Raw genomic sequence first — 25,819 nt, 5'->3', positions numbered from 1 at the left:
GCGTGTGCTGGCGATCTCAGGTGGCATTGAGGAGCTGGGCAGTGTTCGGTGGGAGATCCTCCTCTGCGCCATTGCCATGTGGGTCATTTGTTACTTCTGCATTTGGAAAGGTGTGAAGTCTACAGGAAAGGTTGGTGTTTAGGCTTCAAATGTAAAAATCAAACAGTAGTAAACTAGAAATAGTAAACTTTCAATGACTACAAGAACTTTAATTTTGAGCATGTTGACTTAGACGGAGAGTGAAACAGGTTTGATGCAGACAGGAGGAAAATTTCACAATGAAAGTAGACAAGTACTTTGGTTCCCAAAATGTCCCATCTCTGCGCTGCACTATTCTACCGACCTATCAACGTGACAGGGACAACCACATGGACTCCATGGAACTACAGCCTGGCACATCATACACGGTCCAAGCTGTGACACATATTAGAAAATGTGTGGAAACTTTTGCCTCTTTGGCTGAGTGGAAATCAGACGTGCCCATCTCACAAAACTATACAAAAAACATCATTTATCATTGTAGAAAATAATAAAGGACTCTCTGTACTGCCTTGAGGCTTTGCATTTTCTGGGTATTTCTGCGAAAAGCTCTTCCCTACTCTAATTTGAAGTGTTCTTACCTGCCAAAAATTCCTGAACCATCTGTACACTTGGCCTGAGATGACTAATTTACAAAGTTTAATGAACAATCTTTCCTTCCACATTATATTGTTTGCTTTCTCAATGTCACAAAAGAAACACACACACAAACACACACAGACACCAGGACAACATCTAGGTAAAACAGAACCGAGCAATATGACCCTAAAGCGAAGGGCTTCAGATACCAACATTTTAAATGTAAAAATTAAGCAACAACAATTCAATTAATTCAGTTTGTTGATATTGCAATTAAATTATTACATTAATATTACAGACACCTTTTGTTCTCCTTCCATGCCAAACTGCCCTGGGCAATCTGTGATCACACCTAGAACACAAGTAGATTTAGTTAAGATGTTTCTTAGATTGAGTTCATAGTCATGACTGGAAAAGCCAGCGTTGAGATCAGGGACAGGAAGCTTTAATCTGACCAGACTAAAGAAGATGGAACTTGTAAACTGTGAAGAGGTTAAGGGTAGGAGAAAGAAAATTAAGGAAAGAGGGCAATGGAATAGCAATATAGAATTTCTCCTGGTTGTCGCAGGGAACATAGTTGGATTAGGAAATGTTTGGAGATTCCCATATCTCTGCTACAGAAATGGTGGAGGTAAGTCTAAGTTATGTACAAGATACACTGAGATATATTGAACTGCTTTATTTTACACTAATCTTGTTGCTATATACTATACCACAAGGACTGTATGGCATATGATGCCATAATGTATGAACATTTAAATATCATGTTTTATAATCACAACTCTAACCTTATGAACACACAAATGGACAACATAAGAAATAATCTGTTAAAACGTATGTCACTTTGTAATGAATTTTATTTTCAAGGTGCTTTCTTGGTGCCCTACGTGGTGGTCGTGGTGACCTGTGGGATCCCCCTGTTTCTTCTGGAGAGTGCAATGGGTCAGTACACACAGCAAGCAAGCATCACCTGCTGGGAGAAGTTGTGCCCAATTGCTCAGGGTGAGTGGGGAAGAAACTTTCTCATCTTTCTCATCTGTTCTCATTTCTCATCTGTTGAATATATTCAATAATTCAAGGATTCATAGTAGTTATTGTCATGTATATGGAAGAAATTAAATTTCTCTGTACAATGAAATTATTTCTTTGCTGTTGACATACAAGTTATGTAAAGTTTAATATATGAACACAGTGAAGGTTTCAGGGCTTGTGGTATTATTGCTGTTATATATAGGCTATATGGGTGTTGTAAAAATGTTGTTAAATGGAGATTTGAAGAAGATAGCCTAATATTCATTAGAAACAAATGTACTGTTGTTCTCTAAGGCATTGGCTACACAGGTGTTATAATGAGGGTCTATAACTGCATGTCTTACATCGTCATCCTTGCCTGGGCACTTCTGTACCTGTGCTTCTCTTTCTACGCCAAACTGCCCTGGGCCAGCTGTGGCCACACCTGGAACACAGGTATGAACACTGACTACACCTTGGCATGGGTAACAACAGCAACATAACAGTAGTGCAACAGCTTCAAGAAATTAAGAATAATGAACTAAAATATATTTCACTTCCTGTAGAAAATTGTGAGGACTTTGATGCACTGAACAAATATAACCAGACTATAAACAGCAGTTTGACATCTCCAGCAATTGAATTCTGGGAGTAAGTTTATAAAATCAAACACAGAAGAAAGCTTTAAGGACACTGAGAATGCAAACAGAATTCCAGATATTCTAACAAACAACGTATCTCCAGACGGCGTGTGCTGGCGATCTCAGGTGGCATTGACAAACTGGGCAGTGTTCGGTGGGAGATCCTCCTCTGCGCCATTGCAATGTGGGTCATTTGTTACTTTTGCATTTGGAAAGGTGTGAAATCTACAGGAAAGGTTGGTGTTTAGTATTCAAATGTAAAAATGAAACAATAGTAAACTTTCAATGACTACAAGAATTTTAATTTTGAGCATGTAGATGTGGCCGGGATGTTATGTAAGATGTTATGTTATGTATGTCGTGAACTCCAACAAAACTTATTGTAATTGTAAGCTACGGTGTTCATGTGTTTTTTCTGTGTATTTGTGGGTGGGAACGAAAATTTTGGTTCCACATTGTTTGTGTGGTCAGGGTTACATTAATGGCGCACTGTATAGCTCACGTTCACGTGCAGTTACCTCAGTGTGCTGCGGGAGCAGAGAGGGGTGAGACGCGCGTGCAGTGTTCTCCATATCATGTGTTGTATATAGGTGTATTAAAGTTATTAAAGTTATGGCATGTTGTTGGTATTATGCTGTGTATTATAAGCGCGTGCGGCGTTGTGCCGCACGCGCGGTTCTAAAAAAGAAAAAAAAGAAATTTTATTTGCCGCCACGTGTTAGCAGAAGCATGTGTTTCGTAGGATGAGAGGAGGGCCGTGACGCGTGTGATCGTTAGCCACTGACTGTACCCTGCTGTGTTCCCACAGGTATGTTAAATGTGAAATGTATGTAACGTAGCCACTATACGATCGTCATTTTCTTTTTTTAAATTGTATTTTTGTATTTTACTGTTGTTTTTACTGTTGTTTAATGTCACTGTTGGCTCACCTGTAAATAGTTTAATATATGTCATTTAATGACTGAGTTACTGGTTGAATTCATGTGGTGGGTTTATTTATTTATTTTTTGGTTTTTTATTTAATCATATTTTACAAGTTGTATTGACGTGCAGTTACCTCAGTGTGCTGCGGGAGCAGAGAGGGGATGAGAGGAGGGCCGTGACGCGTGTGATCGTTAGCCACTGACTGTACCCTGCTGTGTTCCCACAGAAATAAAATCTCTCTTTTGACACCAACTGATGTGCATGGGTGATTGGATGCTGGTGTGCATCCGTTACATAAAACTGGTGCCGTGACCCGGATGCACCTGATCAGCCATCGCCGATCGCCGGGACCGAGTGCATGCTGGTGAAGCTGGAAGCACCAAGACAGAAGTGTTCCGAACCTACTGTGTTACGGTCTGCTGCATATCAGTTCTGATAGTGGTGTTGTGTACATAGTGAACCTTCTTTTATTTGGTTATCATCCATTGTGTAATATCAACCCAATATGTCCAGTGATAGGTTAGAAGTATCTGATGCTCTCATGTTGGGTTTGGGGCGTGGCCGAGGGTTACCTAGATTTTTAGGGGTGGGATCGCCAGGCATTAGTCATCCCACAGAGGTCCATACTTCACCAGTAGGTGACACACAACCATGCACTGAGACACCTATTGCTAGACCCAGGTTCTCCACTCCAGCTATTAGCAATGATTTTGCCACACAACAGTTATGTGACCTGATTGGAGACTCTGTCATTAATCGGTTGTTAGCTAGTCAGACCCCCGTGCAGTCATGCCAGTCACCACCGCTGGGTGACACTAGAACCGAACCTGCCAGTAAAACCCTTGATTTATCTCAAGTCAGCTTGATTGTTAAATCCAAAGTGAAAGAGCCACCCATCTTCCGTGGTGATGGAAGAGACAGCTGCTCCATCCAAGAATGGATCGACCAGATGGAAGCGTACCTGCGAAAGAAAGAGTGTGCACAACCTGAAAAAATCGATGAGATTCTGGAACACCTGATGGGCAGAGCAAAGAGCATTGTCAAGGTAACTCTCAAAAGTAACAATTCACATAATGCTACTGTCAACCCCGAAGCAATTTACTGCACCTTGAGACGCTACTTTAGCGAAACTCCAGTGTCATGCCTACCGTTGGCCGACTTCTATTCTACACTGCCCACTGCTCAAGAGACCCCTGTTGACTACTGGGTGAGGCTGAACACAGCAGCTGAAATAGCCAGCAAATATTTGGACCAACAAGGAAGCAGAATGGAGAATATGGATGCTGAAATAGCGATGATGTTCATCAAAAACTGCCCAGATGTCGAACTTTCTAGTGTGTTCAAGTGCAAACCCATAGGTAAATGGACTGTGATCGAGGTGCAGGAAGCCATTGACGAGAATCAGAGAGAGATCCAAGCAAAGAAGCTTCTTCTAGGCATGCACAAGCCTCGCTCATTCCAGGTGGCTACTGCCATGGCCGTCACTGACCCGGCTGCCACCAGCGATGGTGGGTATGCTCACGCTAATGTAGCGCAGTGTGTCCCAGTCAAGTCAAGTGATGCCAAGACAAGTGGAAGTGCTGTTACAGAGTCAGGTACGCTGGAGCGTGTTCTCGACATGTTAGAGAAGGTACTCGAAAGAACGAGCCAGTTCCCCACTGTTGCTCCAGCCAGGCCCTCATCCTTCTCGTGGGACCAGCGTGCTACCTGCCAGGTGTGTAGTGATAAGTCACATTCCACTCGTACACACTGTATGAAGGAGAAGAGATGCCTCGTCTGCTTTGAAACTGGACATCAACGAAGGGATTGCCCTGGGACAACTAAACGCGCTGTCCAGTCTGTTAATCGATCACAGAACCAGGAAAACTGAATTACTCACATTCGGGAGGGGACAATGTGAGTACAGGAAAAGGGACCCTCAATACTGGTGATGCCATGTCTGAGTTTGAAGAAATGGTTGCAGCTACTCCCGACCACACGATGGTGGTGTTTCAGAACGTAATGAAATTGGACAAAGTAGACAGTCTGTTCTATGTGGATGTTATTGTGGAAAAGAAAGTCTCATTGCATGCTCTGCTGGACAGTGGATCCATGGCGTGTACTATGAGCGAAGAGGCTGAACAGAGACTGCTGGATGCAGGGTTGATCACAGCCCAGAGTACAGTACCTATTGATGTTGTCCTTGTAGGCTGTGGAGGTGTCCAAGTCCGTCCTAAGCAGGTGCACGATGTAGATATGGAAGTGTATGGTCACACAGTCTGCGTGCCCACATTAGTAGTACCCGGACAGCAGGATGAGCTGATTTTGGGCACGAATGTCATCAAGTACCTACAGTCTCAAATGAAGCAGATGTCGTCTTACTGGCGCTGTGTCGCACAGCCTGAGGCCCCAGGGAGCCCAGAGGTTTCCCATTTCATGAACATGCTGTCTGGCCTCAATCGTTGGAAAGGAAGTGAAATACCTGATGTCATTGGAACTGCTAAACTGGCCCGTGCTGTCACGCTACTTCCAGAGCATGAACATCTGGTGTGGGCTAAGTTACCGGTGACCTCCCCAGTGTCTGAAGGAAGTACCATCGTCATCGAACCACCAAGAGCACAGACCCACAAGAAGGAGGTAATTATTGGTAGAGTCATAGCTACCATGACAGGGGACAGATGGGTGCCAGTTAAGGTTTTGAACGCAGGTCACTCGCCCATAACTCTTAAACGGAACACAAAACTGGCCGATGTCTACCCATGTGTGGCTGTAGAAGACCTTGATGGGGACATCAAGCAGTCACTTGGTGTGACAGCCAAATTACATAACCAAACATTACGAGCTGACCCAAGCTTCAGCATTAGCAATGATCTACAGCGAATGGGATTGAAAGATTTGGACATCGATTCCTGTGAAGTGACGCTGGATTGGAAAATCAAATTGCTGCAATTGATCAAGAAGTACGAGAGTGTGTTCTCCAAGGATAAGCTTGATTGTGGGAAGGCTAGGGACATAGTCCATCATATCCACCTGTCCGACGACAGACCGTTCAGGCTACCCTACAGGCGTGTACCCCCTGCACACTACCAGAAACTCCGACATGTGTTGACTGATATGGAGGAAAGAGAGATCATCAGGAAGTCCAAGAGTGAATGGGCTTCTCCCCTGGTGCTAGTGTGGAAGAAGAGCGGTGATCTCCGCGTCTGTGTTGATTACCGGTGGCTGAATGCTCGAACGATCAAAGACGCACACCCTTTACCCCCACCAAGCGGATTGTCTGGCGGCCCTTGGCGGCAATGCCATATTCAGTACCATGGACCTGACGTCCGGCTTCTATAACGTTGCAATGGCAGAAGAGGACAAGAAGCTAACTGCTTTCACGACACCAATGGGCCTCTACGAGTTCAACAGGCTTCCACAGGGTCTGTGTAACAGCCCTGCCAGCTTTATGCGTCTGATGATGGGCGTGTTCGGGGATCAAAACTTTTTGACCTTGCTCTGCTACCTAGATGATTTGTTGGTGTATGCTCCAAGTGAGGAGGAAGCTTTGGAACGATTGGAGATGGTCTTCAATCGACTGAGTGCCCATGGGCTGAAGCTAGCTCCAAAGAAGTGCTATTTCCTCCGGCGCAGTGTAAGGTTTCTTGGTCATGTGGTAGACAGGGCCGGTGTTGCTGCAGATCCCGACAAAATCAGCGCCATCTGTGATATGGGAGAAGTGGATCTCATGAGGGATGATGCTGTCACACCATGTCAGCGGAAGATAAAATCATTTCTCGGCATGGTGATGTATTATCAAAGATTTATACAGAACTGTTCTAGAATTGCCAAACCACTCTTCATGTTGACTGCAGCTCCTAGAGGAAGGAAAGGGAATCCAAGAGGAGCTGCTTCATTCAAAAAGTTAAAACCAAGTGATTGGGGGCAGGAGCACAGAGAAGCGTTCCTGCAGCTGAAGTCAGCACTCCTGAATTCGGTTGTACTTGCACATCCAGACTTCAGTCGGCCGTTCGTTCTTTCCACGGATGCTTCTTTGGATGGATTGGGCGCCGTACTGTCACAGGCCCCAGAAGACGGGAGCAAGGCTCGACCAATAGCCTTTGCCAGCAAAGCACTTACCCGTGCCCAGCTTAACTATCCCGCTCACCGACTGGAATTCCTGGCATTGAAGTGGGCTGTTTGTGACAAATTCGGACACTGGCTGAAAGGTCACCCATTCACTGTTTGGACGGATAACAATCCACTGACATACATCCTGACAAAGCCCAAGTTGGATGCATGTGAACAGAGGTGGGTCGCCAAGTTAGCTCCTTATGATTTTAACATCCGATACATACCTGGCAGCCGAAATGTAGTGGCTGACGCGCTCAGCCGACAGCCGTTTGTGAAACCACAGGTCAGTGTGAGATTGGTGGAAGAACCTTACAGAGCATTGTTGAAGGAGGCCGAACAGCTTAAGGAAGACTTGATTCAGGACACTTTTAGGCTAAGCAATAACTGTCAGGCCTTGGTAGAAACCTTCCTCCTTTGAAAATCTGCAGCGTCGTTCACTCGGCAGTGAGGAAGTGTCTGCTTTATTGACTGGCTGCATGGAGTGGAACAAGGGACCTGAAGGAAGAGTGATCTCTTGGTTAGCACAGGACGTGGAACAGCTAGTACCATCTGGTCAAGTGCCCTTGCATTCATTCTCCCTCCGGGATTTGCAGGAAAAGCAAGCCGAGGATGCTACCCTTTCCCGTATTCTTGTCTACGTGGCCCGTGGCAGAAGACCTTCACGTAGGGAGCGTGCTAAGGAGACATACAAGGTACTTAAAGCTTTGAAACAGTGGGAGAAACTGAAGATGTTGGATGGCATATTGTATAGAGCCAGTAAAGACTTTCTGACAGGGAAGAAAAGACACCAATTCATTGTTCCGTCATCACTTATTAAGGATGTTCTGGAAGGAGTTCATGACACTGCTGGACACCAAGGTCAAGCCAGGACCCTGTACTTGGCAAGACAGCGGTTCTTTTGGGTTGGAATGGAACAGGATGTTCGTGAGCATGTCAAGTGTTGTAGACGATGCGTGGTTAGCAAGACACCTGAGCCAGAAGGTAGAGCGCCCTTGGAAAGTATTAGAACCACGAGGCCGTTGGAACTTGTTTGCATGGATTTCTGGTCAGCAGAAGATTCGAATGGAAGAAGCGTGGATGTTTTGGTAGTAACAGATCACTTCACCAAAATGGCGCATGCCTTCCCGTGTAGAGACCAGTCAGCTAAGCAGGTAGCACGACAGCTGTGGGACCGTTATTTCTGTATATATGGATTCCCAGAGAGGATACACTCGGATCAAGGTGCTAATTTCGAGAGCCAGCTGATTCAAGAGCTCATGCAGGTAGCTGGAGTCATGAAGTCAAGAACCACTGCATATCATCCGATGGGAAACGGTCAAGCTGAGCGCTTTAACAGAACGTTAGGTGGCATGATCAGAGCTTTACCCCCCAGAGCTAAGCAGAAGTGGCCTCAAGTGTTGCAGACCTTGACTTTCGCATACAACTGTACAGCCCATGAGTCCACGGGCTACGCACCATTCTACCTCATGTTTGGAAGAATTCCACGTCTACCGGTTGACGTTATGTTTCATAACGTTGAAAGAGACAATAATCATGTGGATTATGACAGCTTTGTCAAGAGGATGAGAGATGACTTGAAGGAAGCTTTGTTGGTTGCACAAGCGAATGCAACGGATAGTCAACGTCATCAAGCTGAATTGTACAATCGGAGAATCAAAGGCTGCGACATTGAGGTAGGAGACCAAGTCCTTTTGGCAAACAAGGGAGAACGTGGACGCAGGAAACTGGCAGACAAGTGGGAATCTACTCCTTACATTGTGGAATCTAAGGACCCCAGGTGCCATGTCTACCATGTCAGGAACACCAGCTCGGGACATGTGAAAGTAGTTCACCGCAACTTACTCCTGCAAGCAAATTTCCTCCCGCTTGAAGTTGGAGATGAGTGTTCTTTCACCAGTGAGCCTGAAGTCAGCCAGGTGCATAGCGAGAATTCTGGAAGAACTCAATCTGTTCTAGATTCGGTCATAGACAGTGCTGTGCGTACCGTTAATTGGGTGGCTGAAGTTACCGACACAGTTGGTTGTGCTGAAGATCCACAAGTGCCTTCAGGATTGGAAGTGTCAGAACCTGTTTCCCTACCTGTGAACAACTCACCTTGTGATGACAGTGCCTCAAATAGCAACCATGATATTGAGACTGAAAGCCCGAGTGTTCCTGCTGACTCAGTTATGGTTGTACCCTCCACAACCCCTTTGTCTGATGAGATTACGTCCCAAGCAACTACTATATCCCAGATTAGGACGAGAGTAGGGAGAATAGTGAAGCCGGTAAGCCGATTGATTCATAACATGACACAGAAAAGTGTACCTATGGAAAGATCAGTTAGTGGGATTGTGAATCTCCTGTCATCGTAATCAATGTCCCATGTGATTGGCATTAATTGTAGATCCATTAAGACACACAGTTAATGAAGTTATCCTGTTCGTAGTAGTGAGTGGTGTATGGGGCACCTCTTTAGCAAGTGATGGAGGAGAACCTGGCCAGTTATCCTCTGTCATTTTCCCTGTAAGTGGGAGACATATGTGTCGCATAGTAGACGATGGTTGTATGGATGACCGGGTTCATAGCATTGTGTCATTGAGCTACTTACCTTACTGAATAAGTTTTGTGAAGTTCAGGGGGGAGTATGTGGCCGGGATGTTATGTAAGATGTTATGTTATGTATGTCGTGAACTCCAACAAAACTTATTGTAATTGTAAGCTACGGTGTTCATGTGTTTTTTCTGTGTATTTGTGGGTGGGAACGAAAATTTTGGTTCCACATTGTTTGTGTGGTCAGGGTTACATTAATGGCGCACTCTATAGCTCACGTTCACGTGCAGTTACCTCAGTGTGCTGCGGGAGCAGAGAGGGGTGAGACGCGCGTGCAGTGTTCTCCATATCATGTGTTGTATATAGGTGTATTAAAGTTATTAAAGTTATGGCATGTTGTTGGTATTATGCTGTGTATTATAAGCGCGTGCGGCGTTGTGCCGCACGCGCGGTTCTAAAAAAGAAAAAAAAGAAATTTTATTTGCCGCCACGTGTTAGCAGAAGCATGTGTTTCGTAGGATGAGAGGAGGGCCGTGACGCGTGTGATCGTTAGCCACTGACTGTACCCTGCTGTGTTCCCACAGGTATGTTAAATGTGAAATGTATGTAACGTAGCCACTATACGATCGTCATTTTCTTTTTTTAAATTGTATTTTTGTATTTTACTGTTGTTTTTACTGTTGTTTAATGTCACTGTTGGCTCACCTGTAAATAGTTTAATATATGTCATTTAATGACTGAGTTACTGGTTGAATTCATGTGGTGGGTTTATTTATTTATTTTTTGGTTTTTTATTTAATCATATTTTACAAGTTGTATTGACGTGCAGTTACCTCAGTGTGCTGCGGGAGCAGAGAGGGGATGAGAGGAGGGCCGTGACGCGTGTGATCGTTAGCCACTGACTGTACCCTGCTGTGTTCCCACAGAAATAAAATCTCTCTTTTGACACCAACTGATGTGCATGGGTGATTGGATGCTGGTGTGCATCCGTTACATAAAACTGGTGCCGTGACCCGGATGCACCTGATCAGCCATCGCCGATCGCCGGGACCGAGTGCATGCTGGTGAAGCTGGAAGCACCAAGACAGAAGTGTTCCGAACCTACTGTGTTACGGTCTGCTGCATATCAGTTCTGATAGTGGTGTTGTGTACATAGTGAACCTTCTTTTATTTGGTTATCATCCATTGTGTAATATCAACCCAATATGTCCAGTGATAGGTTAGAAGTATCTGATGCTCTCATGTTGGGTTTGGGGCGTGGCCGAGGGTTACCTAGATTTTTAGGGGTGGGATCGCCAGGCATTAGTCATCCCACAGAGGTCCATACTTCACCAGTAGGTGACACACAACCATGCACTGAGACACCTATTGCTAGACCCAGGTTCTCCACTCCAGCTATTAGCAATGATTTTGCCACACAACAGTTATGTGACCTGATTGGAGACTCTGTCATTAATCGGTTGTTAGCTAGTCAGACCCCCGTGCAGTCATGCCAGTCACCACCGCTGGGTGACACTAGAACCGAACCTGCCAGTAAAACCCTTGATTTATCTCAAGTCAGCTTGATTGTTAAATCCAAAGTGAAAGAGCCACCCATCTTCCGTGGTGATGGAAGAGACAGCTGCTCCATCCAAGAATGGATCGACCAGATGGAAGCGTACCTGCGAAAGAAAGAGTGTGCACAACCTGAAAAATCGATGAGATTCTGGAACACCTGATGGGCAGAGCAAAGAGCATTGTCAAGGTAACTCTCAAAAGTAACAATTCACATAATGCTACTGTCAACCCCGAAGCAATTTACTGCACCTTGAGACGCTACTTTAGCGAAACTCCAGTGTCATGCCTACCGTTGGCCGACTTCTATTCTACACTGCCCACTGCTCAAGAGACCCCTGTTGACTACTGGGTGAGGCTGAACACAGCAGCTGAAATAGCCAGCAAATATTTGGACCAACAAGGAAGCAGAATGGAGAATATGGATGCTGAAATAGCGATGATGTTCATCAAAAACTGCCCAGATGTCGAACTTTCTAGTGTGTTCAAGTGCAAACCCATAGGTAAATGGACTGTGATCGAGGTGCAGGAAGCCATTGACGAGAATCAGAGAGAGATCCAAGCAAAGAAGCTTCTTCTAGGCATGCACAAGCCTCGCTCATTCCAGGTGGCTACTGCCATGGCCGTCACTGACCCGGCTGCCACCAGCGATGGTGGGTATGCTCACGCTAATGTAGCGCAGTGTGTCCCAGTCAAGTCAAGTGATGCCAAGACAAGTGGAAGTGCTGTTACAGAGTCAGGTACGCTGGAGCGTGTTCTCGACATGTTAGAGAAGGTACTCGAAAGAACGAGCCAGTTCCCCACTGTTGCTCCAGCCAGGCCCTCATCCTTCTCGTGGGACCAGCGTGCTACCTGCCAGGTGTGTAGTGATAAGTCACATTCCACTCGTACACACTGTATGAAGGAGAAGAGATGCCTCGTCTGCTTTGAAACTGGACATCAACGAAGGGATTGCCCTGGGACAACTAAACGCGCTGTCCAGTCTGTTAATCGATCACAGAACCAGGAAAACTGAATTACTCACATTCGGGAGGGGACAATGTGAGTACAGGAAAAGGGACCCTCAATACTGGTGATGCCATGTCTGAGTTTGAAGAAATGGTTGCAGCTACTCCCGACCACACGATGGTGGTGTTTCAGAACGTAATGAAATTGGACAAAGTAGACAGTCTGTTCTATGTGGATGTTATTGTGGAAAAGAAAGTCTCATTGCATGCTCTGCTGGACAGTGGATCCATGGCGTGTACTATGAGCGAAGAGGCTGAACAGAGACTGCTGGATGCAGGGTTGATCACAGCCCAGAGTACAGTACCTATTGATGTTGTCCTTGTAGGCTGTGGAGGTGTCCAAGTCCGTCCTAAGCAGGTGCACGATGTAGATATGGAAGTGTATGGTCACACAGTCTGCGTGCCCACATTAGTAGTACCCGGACAGCAGGATGAGCTGATTTTGGGCACGAATGTCATCAAGTACCTACAGTCTCAAATGAAGCAGATGTCGTCTTACTGGCGCTGTGTCGCACAGCCTGAGGCCCCAGGGAGCCCAGAGGTTTCCCATTTCATGAACATGCTGTCTGGCCTTAATCGTTGGAAAGGAAGTGAAATACCTGATGTCATTGGAACTGCTAAACTGGCCCGTGCTGTCACGCTACTTCCAGAGCATGAACATCTGGTGTGGGCTAAGTTACCGGTGACCTCCCCAGTGTCTGAAGGAAGTACCATCGTCATCGAACCACCAAGAGCACAGACCCACAAGAAGGAGGTAATTATTGGTAGAGTCATAGCTACCATGACAGGGGACAGATGGGTGCCAGTTAAGGTTTTGAACGCAGGTCACTCGCCCATAACTCTTAAACGGAACACAAAACTGGCCGATGTCTACCCATGTGTGGCTGTAGAAGACCTTGATGGGGACATCAAGCAGTCACTTGGTGTGACAGCCAAATTACATAACCAAACATTACGAGCTGACCCAAGCTTCAGCATTAGCAATGATCTACAGCGAATGGGATTGAAAGATTTGGACATCGATTCCTGTGAAGTGACGCTGGATTGGAAAATCAAATTGCTGCAATTGATCAAGAAGTACGAGAGTGTGTTCTCCAAGGATAAGCTTGATTGTGGGAAGGCTAGGGACATAGTCCATCATATCCACCTGTCCGACGACAGACCGTTCAGGCTACCCTACAGGCGTGTACCCCCTGCACACTACCAGAAACTCCGACATGTGTTGACTGATATGGAGGAAAGAGAGATCATCAGGAAGTCCAAGAGTGAATGGGCTTCTCCCCTGGTGCTAGTGTGGAAGAAGAGCGGTGATCTCCGCGTCTGTGTTGATTACCGGTGGCTGAATGCTCGAACGATCAAAGACGCACACCCTTTACCCCACCAAGCGGATTGTCTGGCGGCCCTTGGCGGCAATGCCATATTCAGTACCATGGACCTGACGTCCGGCTTCTATAACGTTGCAATGGCAGAAGAGGACAAGAAGCTAACTGCTTTCACGACACCAATGGGCCTCTACGAGTTCAACAGGCTTCCACAGGGTCTGTGTAACAGCCCTGCCAGCTTTATGCGTCTGATGATGGGCGTGTTCGGGGATCAAAACTTTTTGACCTTGCTCTGCTACCTAGATGATTTGTTGGTGTATGCTCCAAGTGAGGAGGAAGCTTTGGAACGATTGGAGATGGTCTTCAATCGACTGAGTGCCCATGGGCTGAAGCTAGCTCCAAAGAAGTGCTATTTCCTCCGGCGCAGTGTAAGGTTTCTTGGTCATGTGGTAGACAGGGCCGGTGTTGCTGCAGATCCCGACAAAATCAGCGCCATCTGTGATATGGGAGAAGTGGATCTCATGAGGGATGATGCTGTCACACCATGTCAGCGGAAGATAAAATCATTTCTCGGCATGGTGATGTATTATCAAAGATTTATACAGAACTGTTCTAGAATTGCCAAACCACTCTTCATGTTGACTGCAGCTCCTAGAGGAAGGAAAGGGAATCCAAGAGGAGCTGCTTCATTCAAAAAGTTAAAACCAAGTGATTGGGGGCAGGAGCACAGAGAAGCGTTCCTGCAGCTGAAGTCAGCACTCCTGAATTCGGTTGTACTTGCACATCCAGACTTCAGTCGGCCGTTCGTTCTTTCCACGGATGCTTCTTTGGATGGATTGGGCGCCGTACTGTCACAGGCCCCAGAAGACGGGAGCAAGGCTCGACCAATAGCCTTTGCCAGCAAAGCACTTACCCGTGCCCAGCTTAACTATCCCGCTCACCGACTGGAATTCCTGGCATTGAAGTGGGCTGTTTGTGACAAATTCGGACACTGGCTGAAAGGTCACCCATTCACTGTTTGGACGGATAACAATCCACTGACATACATCCTGACAAAGCCCAAGTTGGATGCATGTGAACAGAGGTGGGTCGCCAAGTTAGCTCCTTATGATTTTAACATCCGATACATACCTGGCAGCCGAAATGTAGTGGCTGACGCGCTCAGCCGACAGCCGTTTGTGAAACCACAGGTCAGTGTGAGATTGGTGGAAGAACCTTACAGAGCATTGTTGAAGGAGGCCGAACAGCTTAAGGAAGACTTGATTCAGGACACTTTTAGGCTAAGCAATAACTGTCAGGCCTTGGTAGAACCTTCCTCCTTTGAAAATCTGCAGCGTCGTTCACTCGGCAGTGAGGAAGTGTCTGCTTTATTGACTGGCTGCATGGAGTGGAACAAGGGACCTGAAGGAAGAGTGATCTCTTGGTTAGCACAGGACGTGGAACAGCTAGTACCATCTGGTCAAGTGCCCTTGCATTCATTCTCCCTCCGGGATTTGCAGGAAAAGCAAGCCGAGGATGCTACCCTTTCCCGTATTCTTGTCTACGTGGCCCGTGGCAGAAGACCTTCACGTAGGGAGCGTGCTAAGGAGACATACAAGGTACTTAAAGCTTTGAAACAGTGGGAGAAACTGAAGATGTTGGATGGCATATTGTATAGAGCCAGTAAAGACTTTCTGACAGGGAAGAAAAGACACCAATTCATTGTTCCGTCATCACTTATTAAGGATGTTCTGGAAGGAGTTCATGACACTGCTGGACACCAAGGTCAAGCCAGGACCCTGTACTTGGCAAGACAGCGGTTCTTTTGGGTTGGAATGGAACAGGATGTTCGTGAGCATGTCAAGTGTTGTAGACGATGCGTGGTTAGCAAGACACCTGAGCCAGAAGGTAGAGCGCCCTTGGAAAGTATTAGAACCACGAGGCCGTTGGAACTTGTTTGCATGGATTTCTGGTCAGCAGAAGATTCGAATGGAAGAAGCGTGGATGTTTTGGTAGTAACAGATCACTTCACCAAAATGGCGCATGCCTTCCCGTGTAGAGACCAGTCAGCTAAGCAGGTAGCACGACAGCTGTGGGACCGTTATTTCTGTATATATGGATTCCCAGAGAGGATACACTCGGATCAAGGTGCTAATTTCGAGAGCCAGCTGATTCAAGAGCTCATGCAGGTAGCTGGAGTCATGAAGTCAAGAACCACTGCATATCATCCGATGGGAAACGGTCAAGCTGAGCGCTTTAACAGAACGTTAGGTGGCATGATCAGAGCTTTACCCCCCAGAGCTAAGCAGAAGTGGCCTCAAGTGTTGCAGACCTTGACTTTCGCATACAACTGTACAGCCCATGAGTCCACGGGCTACGCACCATTCTACCTCATGTTTGGAAGAATTCCACGTCTACCGGTTGACGTTATGTTTCATAACGTTGAAAGAGACAATAATCATGTGGATTATGACAGCTTTGTCAAGAGGATGAGAGATGACTTGAAGGAAGCTTTGTTGGTTGCACAAGCGAATGCAACGGATAGTCAACGTCATCAAGCTGAATTGTACAATCGGAGAATCAAAGGCTGCGACATTGAGGTAGGAGACCAAGTCCTTTTGGCAAACAAGGGAGAACGTGGACGCAGGAAACTGGCAGACAAGTGGGAATCTACTCCTTACATTGTGGAATCTAAGGACCCCAGGTGCCATGTCTACCATGTCAGGAACACCAGCTCGGGACATGTGAAAGTAGTTCACCGCAACTTACTCCTGCAAGCAAATTTCCTCCCGCTTGAAGTTGGAGATGAGTGTTCTTTCACCAGTGAGCCTGAAGTCAGCCAGGTGCATAGCGAGAATTCTGGAAGAACTCAATCTGTTCTAGATTCGGTCATAGACAGTGCTGTGCGTACCGTTAATTGGGTGGCTGAAGTTACCGACACAGTTGGTTGTGCTGAAGATCCACAAGTGCCTTCAGGATTGGAAGTGTCAGAACCTGTTTCCCTACCTGTGAACAACTCACCTTGTGATGACAGTGCCTCAAATAGCAACCATGATATTGAGACTGAAAGCCCGAGTGTTCCTGCTGACTCAGTTATGGTTGTACCCTCCACAACCCCTTTGTCTGATGAGATTACGTCCCAAGCAACTACTATATCCCAGATTAGGACGAGAGTAGGGAGAATAGTGAAGCCGGTAAGCCGATTGATTCATAACATGACACAGAAAAGTGTACCTATGGAAAGATCAGTTAGTGGGATTGTGAATCTCCTGTCATCGTAATCAATGTCCCATGTGATTGGCATTAATTGTAGATCCATTAAGACACACAGTTAATGAAGTTATCCTGTTCGTAGTAGTGAGTGGTGTATGGGGCACCTCTTTAGCAAGTGATGGAGGAGAACCTGGCCAGTTATCCTCTGTCATTTTCCCTGTAAGTGGGAGACATATGTGTCGCATAGTAGACGATGGTTGTATGGATGACCGGGTTCATAGCATTGTGTCATTGAGCTACTTACCTTACTGAATAAGTTTTGTGAAGTTCAGGGGGGAGTATGTGGCCGGGATGTTATGTAAGATGTTATGTTATGTATGTCGTGAACTCCAACAAAACTTATTGTAATTGTAAGCTACGGTGTTCATGTGTTTTTTCTGTGTATTTGTGGGTGGGAACGAAAATTTTGGTTCCACATTGTTTGTGTGGTCAGGGTTACATTAATGGCGCACTCTATAGCTCACGTTCACGTGCAGTTACCTCAGTGTGCTGCGGGAGCAGAGAGGGGTGAGACGCGCGTGCAGTGTTCTCCATATCATGTGTTGTATATAGGTGTATTAAAGTTATTAAAGTTATGGCATGTTGTTGGTATTATGCTGTGTATTATAAGCGCGTGCGGCGTTGTGCCGCACGCGCGGTTCTAAAAAAGAAAAAAAAGAAATTTTATTTGCCGCCACGTGTTAGCAGAAGCATGTGTTTCGTAGGATGAGAGGAGGGCCGTGACGCGTGTGATCGTTAGCCACTGACTGTACCCTGCTGTGTTCCCACAGGTATGTTAAATGTGAAATGTATGTAACGTAGCCACTATACGATCGTCATTTTCTTTTTTTAAATTGTATTTTTGTATTTTACTGTTGTTTTTACTGTTGTTTAATGTCACTGTTGGCTCACCTGTAAATAGTTTAATATATGTCATTTAATGACTGAGTTACTGGTTGAATTCATGTGGTGGGTTTATTTATTTATTTTTTGGTTTTTTATTTAATCATATTTTACAAGTTGTATTGACGTGCAGTTACCTCAGTGTGCTGCGGGAGCAGAGAGGGGATGAGAGGAGGGCCGTGACGCGTGTGATTGTTAGCCACTGACTGTACCCTGCTGTGTTCCCACAGAAATAAAATCTCTCTTTTGACACCAACTGATGTGCATGGGTGATTGGATGCTGGTGTGCATCCGTTACATAGACAGAGTGAGACAGGGTCGATGCAGACAGGAAGAAACTTTCACAATGAAAGCAGACAGGAAAGTTGTAAGAAACTTGTAACTTGTAAGAAAGACACACAATACATTGACAAACATTCAATAACCCGACAAAGACTAAAAATGAGGGGGCCACAACAATAGGTGCAGACAGTCAGATAATCAGGGGCTGTGACGCCCATGGGCTAAGGGTTAAGCACAACGGGTGCTCCTGCACATGATTATGGAGTCCTGATCCATCCCAGCTCCATAAGAACCATGAAGCAGAACCCAGTATGGGATGCGACAATGATGTGGACATGCACATAACTCACCTTAGGTTTGTTCCAGTTTATGTTCCTGGCCTTATTGCCACATGCCTTTGGGTCTGTAATTGTTTATCCTTTGTTTCCTTTGTTTTAGCCCTTGTGCCGCTTTTGTTTGTATTTATAATCAAGTACTCTGCGCCTCACTCTCCTACCGACCTACCAACCTACCAATGTGACAGGGGCAACCACATGGAATCCATGGAACTACAGCCTGGCACATCATCCACGGTCCGAGCCGTGACACAGTTATATTACAAAATGTGTGGAAACGTTTGCCTCTTTGGCTGAGTGGAAATCAGACGTGCCCATCTCAGAAATCTTTAGTTAAAATGAGCAGATCCAGTATAAGCCTGGAGGCTGTTAGAGAGTCTGGGGTGCAACACAGTGAATTCCAGATTAACCCTTAAATGCTGGATCTCTATTTTCAGGTGGTGTATTTTACAGCCACTTTCCCATACGTGATGCTGCTGGTGTTGCTGATCAGAGGGTTGACTCTACCTGGTGCCCTGCAGGGGATTGTGTACTATCTGAAGCCTGAACTCACCCCACTTCTAGATCCCCAGGTTACTTTGAACAGCCTGTATGAGTTGTCAGTTTTAAAGCATTCAAACCAGAACTTTTCCGACATAAAATGCAAATCTCACAAACCCCATGGTTGTTAGTTTGAATCATTGCTTGGACCTTTAGTGGGTGGAGTTTGCCTTCACTATACCCAGTTTTTAAAATTCTTTTTTTGATAATAAAATGAAATCATATAATAGGTTTGTGTGTTTTCATGCAGGTGTGGATGGAGGCTGTAACTCAGGTCTTCTTTTCTTTTGGTGTGGGTGGAGGAGTGTTGATTTCACTGGGGAGTTACAATCCATACAACAACAACTGCTACAGGTATGATTTAGAACCCGTCAGTCCCCAAAAATCTTAAATCAAACCACACCCCTTTAATATCCCCAAATTAGCATCCTAAATTCAAACCTCTCTGGCAGGAACTGTTTCTGGCTCTGTTTGTTGAACGCTGCTACCAGTTTGGTGGCTGGATTTGCAGTATTTTCAGTGCTGGGCTTCATGGCTCATGAATACAATGTTGGCATTGCAGAAGTTGCAGAGTCAGGTACTGTACTTATAATGGCTTGGGAGTATCTATATAAAACAAACAATACGAGTAATCAATATAGTTCAAAATAAATTATGCTTGTGGCTACATGAATAACTTTTTTCTTCTTACAGGTCCTGGTCTGGCATTCATTGCGTACCCTCAGGCAGTGGCCATGATGCCTTTACCCCAGCTGTGGGCGATATGCTTCTTCATCATGATTATATTGCTTGGCCTGGATTCACAGGTGGCATCAAAATGTGTACACACACACACACACACACACACATAAATACACACACAAACAAACAGATATTAACTGTTAACTGATGCATAAATTCTAGTTTGTTATGATGGAGGGGGTGATAATGCCAGTGATTGACCTGGCTCCCACTGTGCTGCGTAGACCTGGACGTAGAGAACTTTTACTGCTGGTCTTCAGCCTCTTCTGCTTCAGCATGAGTATACTAATGGTTACAGAGGTAATCAGAGAACCAAATATAAATTCAACATATTGTGGTCTGTTGTATGATTTGTGTCTATAATTGAATAAGCCTTTTTTTCTGCAGGGTGGGATTTATGTCCTGCAGGTGTTTGATTACTATGGCACGAATGCATCCTCCAAACTCTTCCTCTCTAGTCTTCAGTGTCTGATAATGGGCTGGATATTTGGTAAATAATAATTAATTGCAGTAAATTCTATGAAAGTCCTTATGCTGTATATGCAGTGGTTTGGAAAAGTGCTTTCTTACTTGTTTTAAGTTTTTTAAATGTTTTAGATAATCAAACAATAATATATACTAGTCAAGGATTACTGTCACACCTCAATAAATGAATCACTTAAATAAGACCTGCCTGACAAAGTGTTGTAGACCAAAATATCATCAAAAGCCAGACATCATGCTGAGATCCAAAGAAAATTAGGAACAAATGAGAAAGAAAGTAATTGAGCTCTATCAGTCTGGAAAAGGTTCTAAACCTTTGGGACTCCAGCGAACCACAATAAGTGAAAACATGAAACATTGATGAATTTTCCCAGGAGTTACCTGTCGATCAGGGCAGTGTTCATGACATAAGAAAGGGATGGGGAGCCAAGACGAAAATTTTTGGAGAGTGTGTCTCATTAAATCTGTAAAAGTAACACTGCATTTCAGAAAAAGAACATCATACCAACAGTTAAATATGGTGGCGGTGATAGTTTTATGGTCAGGGGCTGTTTTGGTGCTTCAGGACCTGAAAGACTTGCTGTGATTAATGGAATTATGAATTCTGCGGTTTAACAAAAGGAGAATGTCCCTCTATCTGTTCATGACCTCAAGCTGAAACCAACGTGGATTCTGCAACATGACAATAATCCAAAACACACCAGCAAGTTCACCTCTGACTGAAGAAAAACAGAATGAAAACTTTGGAGTGGCCTAATCAAAGTTCTGACCTGAATCCTATTGATATGCTGTGGCATGACCATGAACCATGAACTACAACAATTTTGCAAAGTCGGCCAAATTTCACACTTTTGATGATCTGAAACATTTAAATGTGACACATGAATAAAGAACTATACTACTCTAGTTACGCCAGATAGAAAACGTGCCTTTCCATCTACCAGGATCGGAGCGCATGTGTGATGTAATTGAAGACATGACAGGAGTGAGACCCAGCCGCTTCTTCAGTTTCTGCTGGCGCTATCTGACACCACTAGTATGCACAGTGAGTTCCTCTCTTATTCTCATTAGTGGTTCTGACAGTTTTTAAACAGGATGACACTGTTAATTCCACACATGTATGACCCATAGTGATTCTAATTAATCCAGTTGAAAATATATCAGTATGATGCTGTGCTTATTGGCTGATTTTTTAGCTAGTCTCTGTTGACATGGATAATGATCATTGATAATGACCATAATTACTAATACGAAATCAGATTTTACATCAGAAAATTACAATGAGCCAGCTTTATTGGTCCTGTTGTGGACACCTTTTGCTGCTGGCTTGAGCACAAGAGCCAAGAGGCATTTCATACTTAAAGCACACTTATTTTATATTATACTTTCCCAAACCATACATGGTGTCTGCTATTTTGTCCTTTCTCTACCAATTTGGTTACCTGTCACAAAAACGTATTGATTATCTTACAGATTCCTGCGTGCACAAACAGCTGTGCATGGACTTTACTGTATTCCACCATGTGGTGCATAAAAATTATATCTGCATCTGTGCTGAATTTATGTGTTAATTTAAATTATTCCATAATGTCCTTCTTTCCCCAGGTATCCTTAATTGGCGCCTTGGCCAATTACAAGCCCCTGACATTTAACCGAACCTACACATACCCGGGGTGGGTTAATGTGCTGGGCTGGATGATGACGCTGTCATCCGGCCTGGCGGTACCAGTACTGGCTGTCTACTTGCTGTGTACTGGAAAAGGAAGCCTGAAACAGGTTAGTTTAAGTTTTGATGGAACTTATACAGTATATGCATGCACAACCTTATTTGTTGGTCTGTAAATAAATAAGGATGCTATTTCTCTCTCTTACCAGCGCTGCATTCATCTTTGTCAATGTGCTGATGACCTTCCTTTGACCCGGAAGCAGAGGGAAGAGCTTTCAAAGTTGACCCCAGATGCACTGTAGTTGCCATGGGGAACAAAAGAAGCTTTTAAGAAGACGATTTGTTGGGACACCTAAGTGAAAATAACCTCTAATTCTTAGGTTTATTAAAGGTTGTTTGCAAAAAAAGGATCTGTGTGAAAATAATAATTAACCTCTCAGTAATGAACATTATCTTGCAAGTAAACCTGTACACATACATTACGAGGAGTTACTAAAGGCTACTAATAGCAGTAGTGCCACCTTCAGGAAAAAATGGGAGTTGGGCGGTTTTATGTGTCTAACATGTTGATCATACGTTATTCTTACGAAAATTTCTGTGGTCCCTATCAAACTGTTGATAAAAAAACAAAACTGAAAGCAAAATGACTAATTGCTAAGTCGGGAAATGATCCTCACTTTCTCGTGCAATATTCTGACAAATGCTGGTTCCAGCTGTGGAACCTGCTCATTCTGGTCAGTATTGCAGTGTAGCTGGAAACTAGCTGCAGGACGTCCCCATGAACAGGGTATCAGTCTAGTATAGGGTGAACTGTTTTCATGGGTGGAATAATTATAAACTCAAATATTTAGGATTTTCTCAAATCCACTAAAACATGTAAACTGTACAATCATTCCAAGTAAAAGGAACAGAAAATCACAGAGAGTCAAATTACTACAGACTGCAATAGGAAATAACAAAGTGTCTGATAGTTTTGCAGATCACTCCCAACTCCATACCATGCAATAAAAATGATGAACAGGCAGCGCACCTACTCAGTTTTTTGGTGGGACAGTGAGATGCAAGACTGTCCAAGTGACAAACTAGGAACTTTGACTGGATAGTCCAACAGCAACCGAATTACAATTCTTATCGCTACACTCCACAATCCCCAAAACAAGGAGGACGGCACAAGAACCACAGAACTCCCCTCTACAGGAGAACCATTAGTTACCACTGGAACTGAAGCAGCCAGGTTCTCATGCAGTTTGTGGAGCTCTGAACAGTCAAACTTGTCTGTAGATGTTGCAACAGCTCAGTGAAAAAAAAAAAATACAGAAAGGGTGAAGTAGTGGAGATATCAGAGGACATAAGATCTTCTGCTTGCCCCTTGACTTCCACCCCATGTAAGGTCTGTTTTGGTTCAAAGTGTAACTTAGTTTGCTTGATATTTTGACTGACAAAACTAGGTGCAGCTGACATTATAGCAATAATCAGACAAGTTAGAGGAAGATGGAGCTCATGGAAGGGGAGGCTGAGTGTGGGGAACAGAAAACCAAGGCAAGCATCACAGAATTTCTCTTGACTGAGAATGGAAACATAGTTGGGTTAGAAATGTGTAGAAGTTCCCCTTCCTCTGCCACAAGAACGGTGAAGGTACGTTTTCCACAAGAACAACTCTTTACAAAGCAAGAGACTGTAATTTAAACAATTCCTGTATTACTGCTATTTTATATAACAGTAGTAACTGGCTGCCAAAAGGAACTGTCTAAAGTTAAGTAAAGTTCAAGAATACAGAAAATAATGCAATATTATTATTTTATTTACACATAAAGAATGAATACAAATTTAAAACAAGAACTAGCAGTCATAAATATGTTTATACAGTTACAAAAAAGCAGAAAATCATTTTAGATTAGTCAACAGATTTAGACTGACAAATATGAACCTGTCTTACTGTAATTTCCATGTGTGCTTGTTTCTTTGAATAAATTCAAACACAATTAAGGATGGTATACAGTGCTTCACATTGCTTTAGTACAAATACATAATACTGTATGTGGTGAATTTCAGTGTGCAAGAGGTTTTACATACACAACAAATAAAATAAGGAAAAGGCTGGTAAACCAAGTGAGAGACCATGTAATTAAACATATGATTAAATAATAAATAGCAATGAAACAAATAAATAGCAGGAAGACAGACAACAAACACAGATAAGCTTCAGCGGTGGTCTAGTTTTACCATGAAGCCAGGCTGATGGTGATGAGTGTCATGACGCGAGCACAGACAGAGAACGGGACCAAACTGAACCCTAAAACAGAAGAGCCCACACTGACCTAGAGACAGGGAGAACACAGACAGGGAAGAGACGATCTGAAAGTAGAACTCAAGACGCTGCGGTGAAGTTACAGTAGTTTCATGTTGGAAAATTCAACAGATATTCAGATATTCACTAAGGACAACCCTCCACAAAGACTTCTGTTTTTTCTTTCAATACCTAACCATATTTTTGAGGGTTTGGGGCCAGATTAGTGTAGAACAGTGCTATTGCATGGGACTATTTAGACACACCTCATTTTTTGGGATTTTCTGCACCCTTCGTTTTATATCAATATTTCCAAAAATTGTGGAAAATTCTCTCTTTTTTTCAATAGCTTCCACACAAAGTGAGCATATGATTCAAAACCAATGTAGAACTGTGCTGCTGCATGGAACTAGTCAGACGCATTTTGGTTTATTGAGGTTTTCTGCACCCTCAATCTTATACAAATTAAAGTCGTAATTGTCTGAAATTGATTAGGATTTAACTGTTTAAGAACTGAGTCTAGCTGCTTGGACTACAGGACTTAAGAACAGTTTTTACCATCAGGCCATTCGACTCCTCAACAGCAACACCTGAACACCAACATTACACCCACATTGTGTTACTCACTCACAAACTGTACGTGCACACACTTAAATACTGACTGGAACATGCATCTACACTCTACGTGCTATAACTGTCATTGTACTCATTGCTCAGTATTGTCAGTTTGCCTCATCTGGCTGTTCTACCCTCCCACATGAAAATTGTTACTTTTTTACTCCTTCATATATCACCCTTCTCTTGTAGACGTATAACTTGTGACTTCTTGTAAAGTGACAAATTTGATATTGCCAAACTGTCTGTTTTTTAGCATTGTTTTTAACAGTGACTTGCATTTCTCATCATACAAATTTTACTGTAATGTTTTTCCCTGCGTTAACTTGCATATGACAAATAAAACTGAAACTGAACTATTCAAACCATTTCAAACTTTTTTTTTACATTTATCCAAAACTTTTTTAATTCACCCATGTAATTTTTCATCTAACCACGTTCCCCAAAACATTTAATTGAAACGTTTGATTTTGAAGTCTTGATTGCAAAATCTTTGAAAAAGTTTACCTTTGTTTTGTCACAGAAAATTTATCACCTCACTTTGTATCTTCTATTTTCATAATGTTCCTTCCTATTTTCCAGATTGTGAACATCTGCAAACAGCGAAAACCCCACCCCATTCTCAACATCACCAAAAACATAATTTATCATTGTAGAAAGTAATAAAGGACTCTCTGTACAGCCTTGAGGCATTGCAATTTCAAAAAAGTATTTCTGCGAATATCTCTTCCCTACTCTAATTTGAAGTGTTCTTACCTGCCAAAAATCCCTGAACCATCTGTACACTTGGCCTGAGATGATTTACAAAGTTCCACATTATATTGTTTGCTTTCTCAATGTCAAAAAAGAAATACACACACACAGACAGACACCAGGACAACATCTAGGTAAAACATAACTGAGCAATATGACCCTAAAGCGCAGGTCTGTAGATACCAACATTTTACATGTAAAAATGAAGCAACAACAAACTTTCAGTTTTCATTGTGAGCATGTAGCAGTAAACAGAGAGTGAGACTCAAACACAGTTTCAGA

General features: G+C 43.9%; 1 protein-coding gene across 1 annotated transcript; it reads left to right on the top strand.

Annotated features, from left to right (window-relative positions):
- The first annotated feature begins 978 nt into the window (after positions 1 to 978).
- Positions 979 to 22,290, top strand: LOC114773272 (sodium- and chloride-dependent GABA transporter 2-like). Its single transcript, XM_028965801.1, has 14 exons — positions 979 to 1,249; positions 1,486 to 1,620; positions 1,945 to 2,085; positions 2,196 to 2,280; positions 2,374 to 2,506; positions 18,890 to 19,024; positions 19,243 to 19,346; positions 19,445 to 19,569; positions 19,686 to 19,798; positions 19,896 to 20,033; positions 20,121 to 20,223; positions 21,161 to 21,261; positions 21,822 to 21,992; positions 22,092 to 22,290. Exons 1-14 carry the CDS (start codon positions 1,087 to 1,089, stop codon positions 22,182 to 22,184), a joined length of 1,740 nt encoding a protein of 579 aa, XP_028821634.1. The 5' UTR covers positions 979 to 1,086; the 3' UTR covers positions 22,185 to 22,290.
- The last annotated feature ends 3,529 nt before the right edge of the window (positions 22,291 to 25,819 follow it).

This window comes from Denticeps clupeoides, unplaced genomic scaffold (assembly GCF_900700375.1).
Source record: "Denticeps clupeoides unplaced genomic scaffold, fDenClu1.1, whole genome shotgun sequence".
In the NCBI taxonomy this organism is placed as follows: domain Eukaryota; kingdom Metazoa; phylum Chordata; class Actinopteri; order Clupeiformes; family Denticipitidae; genus Denticeps; species Denticeps clupeoides.
Note: the sequence above shows the minus strand (reverse complement) of the source record. Positions and strands in the feature narration are given on the sequence as shown.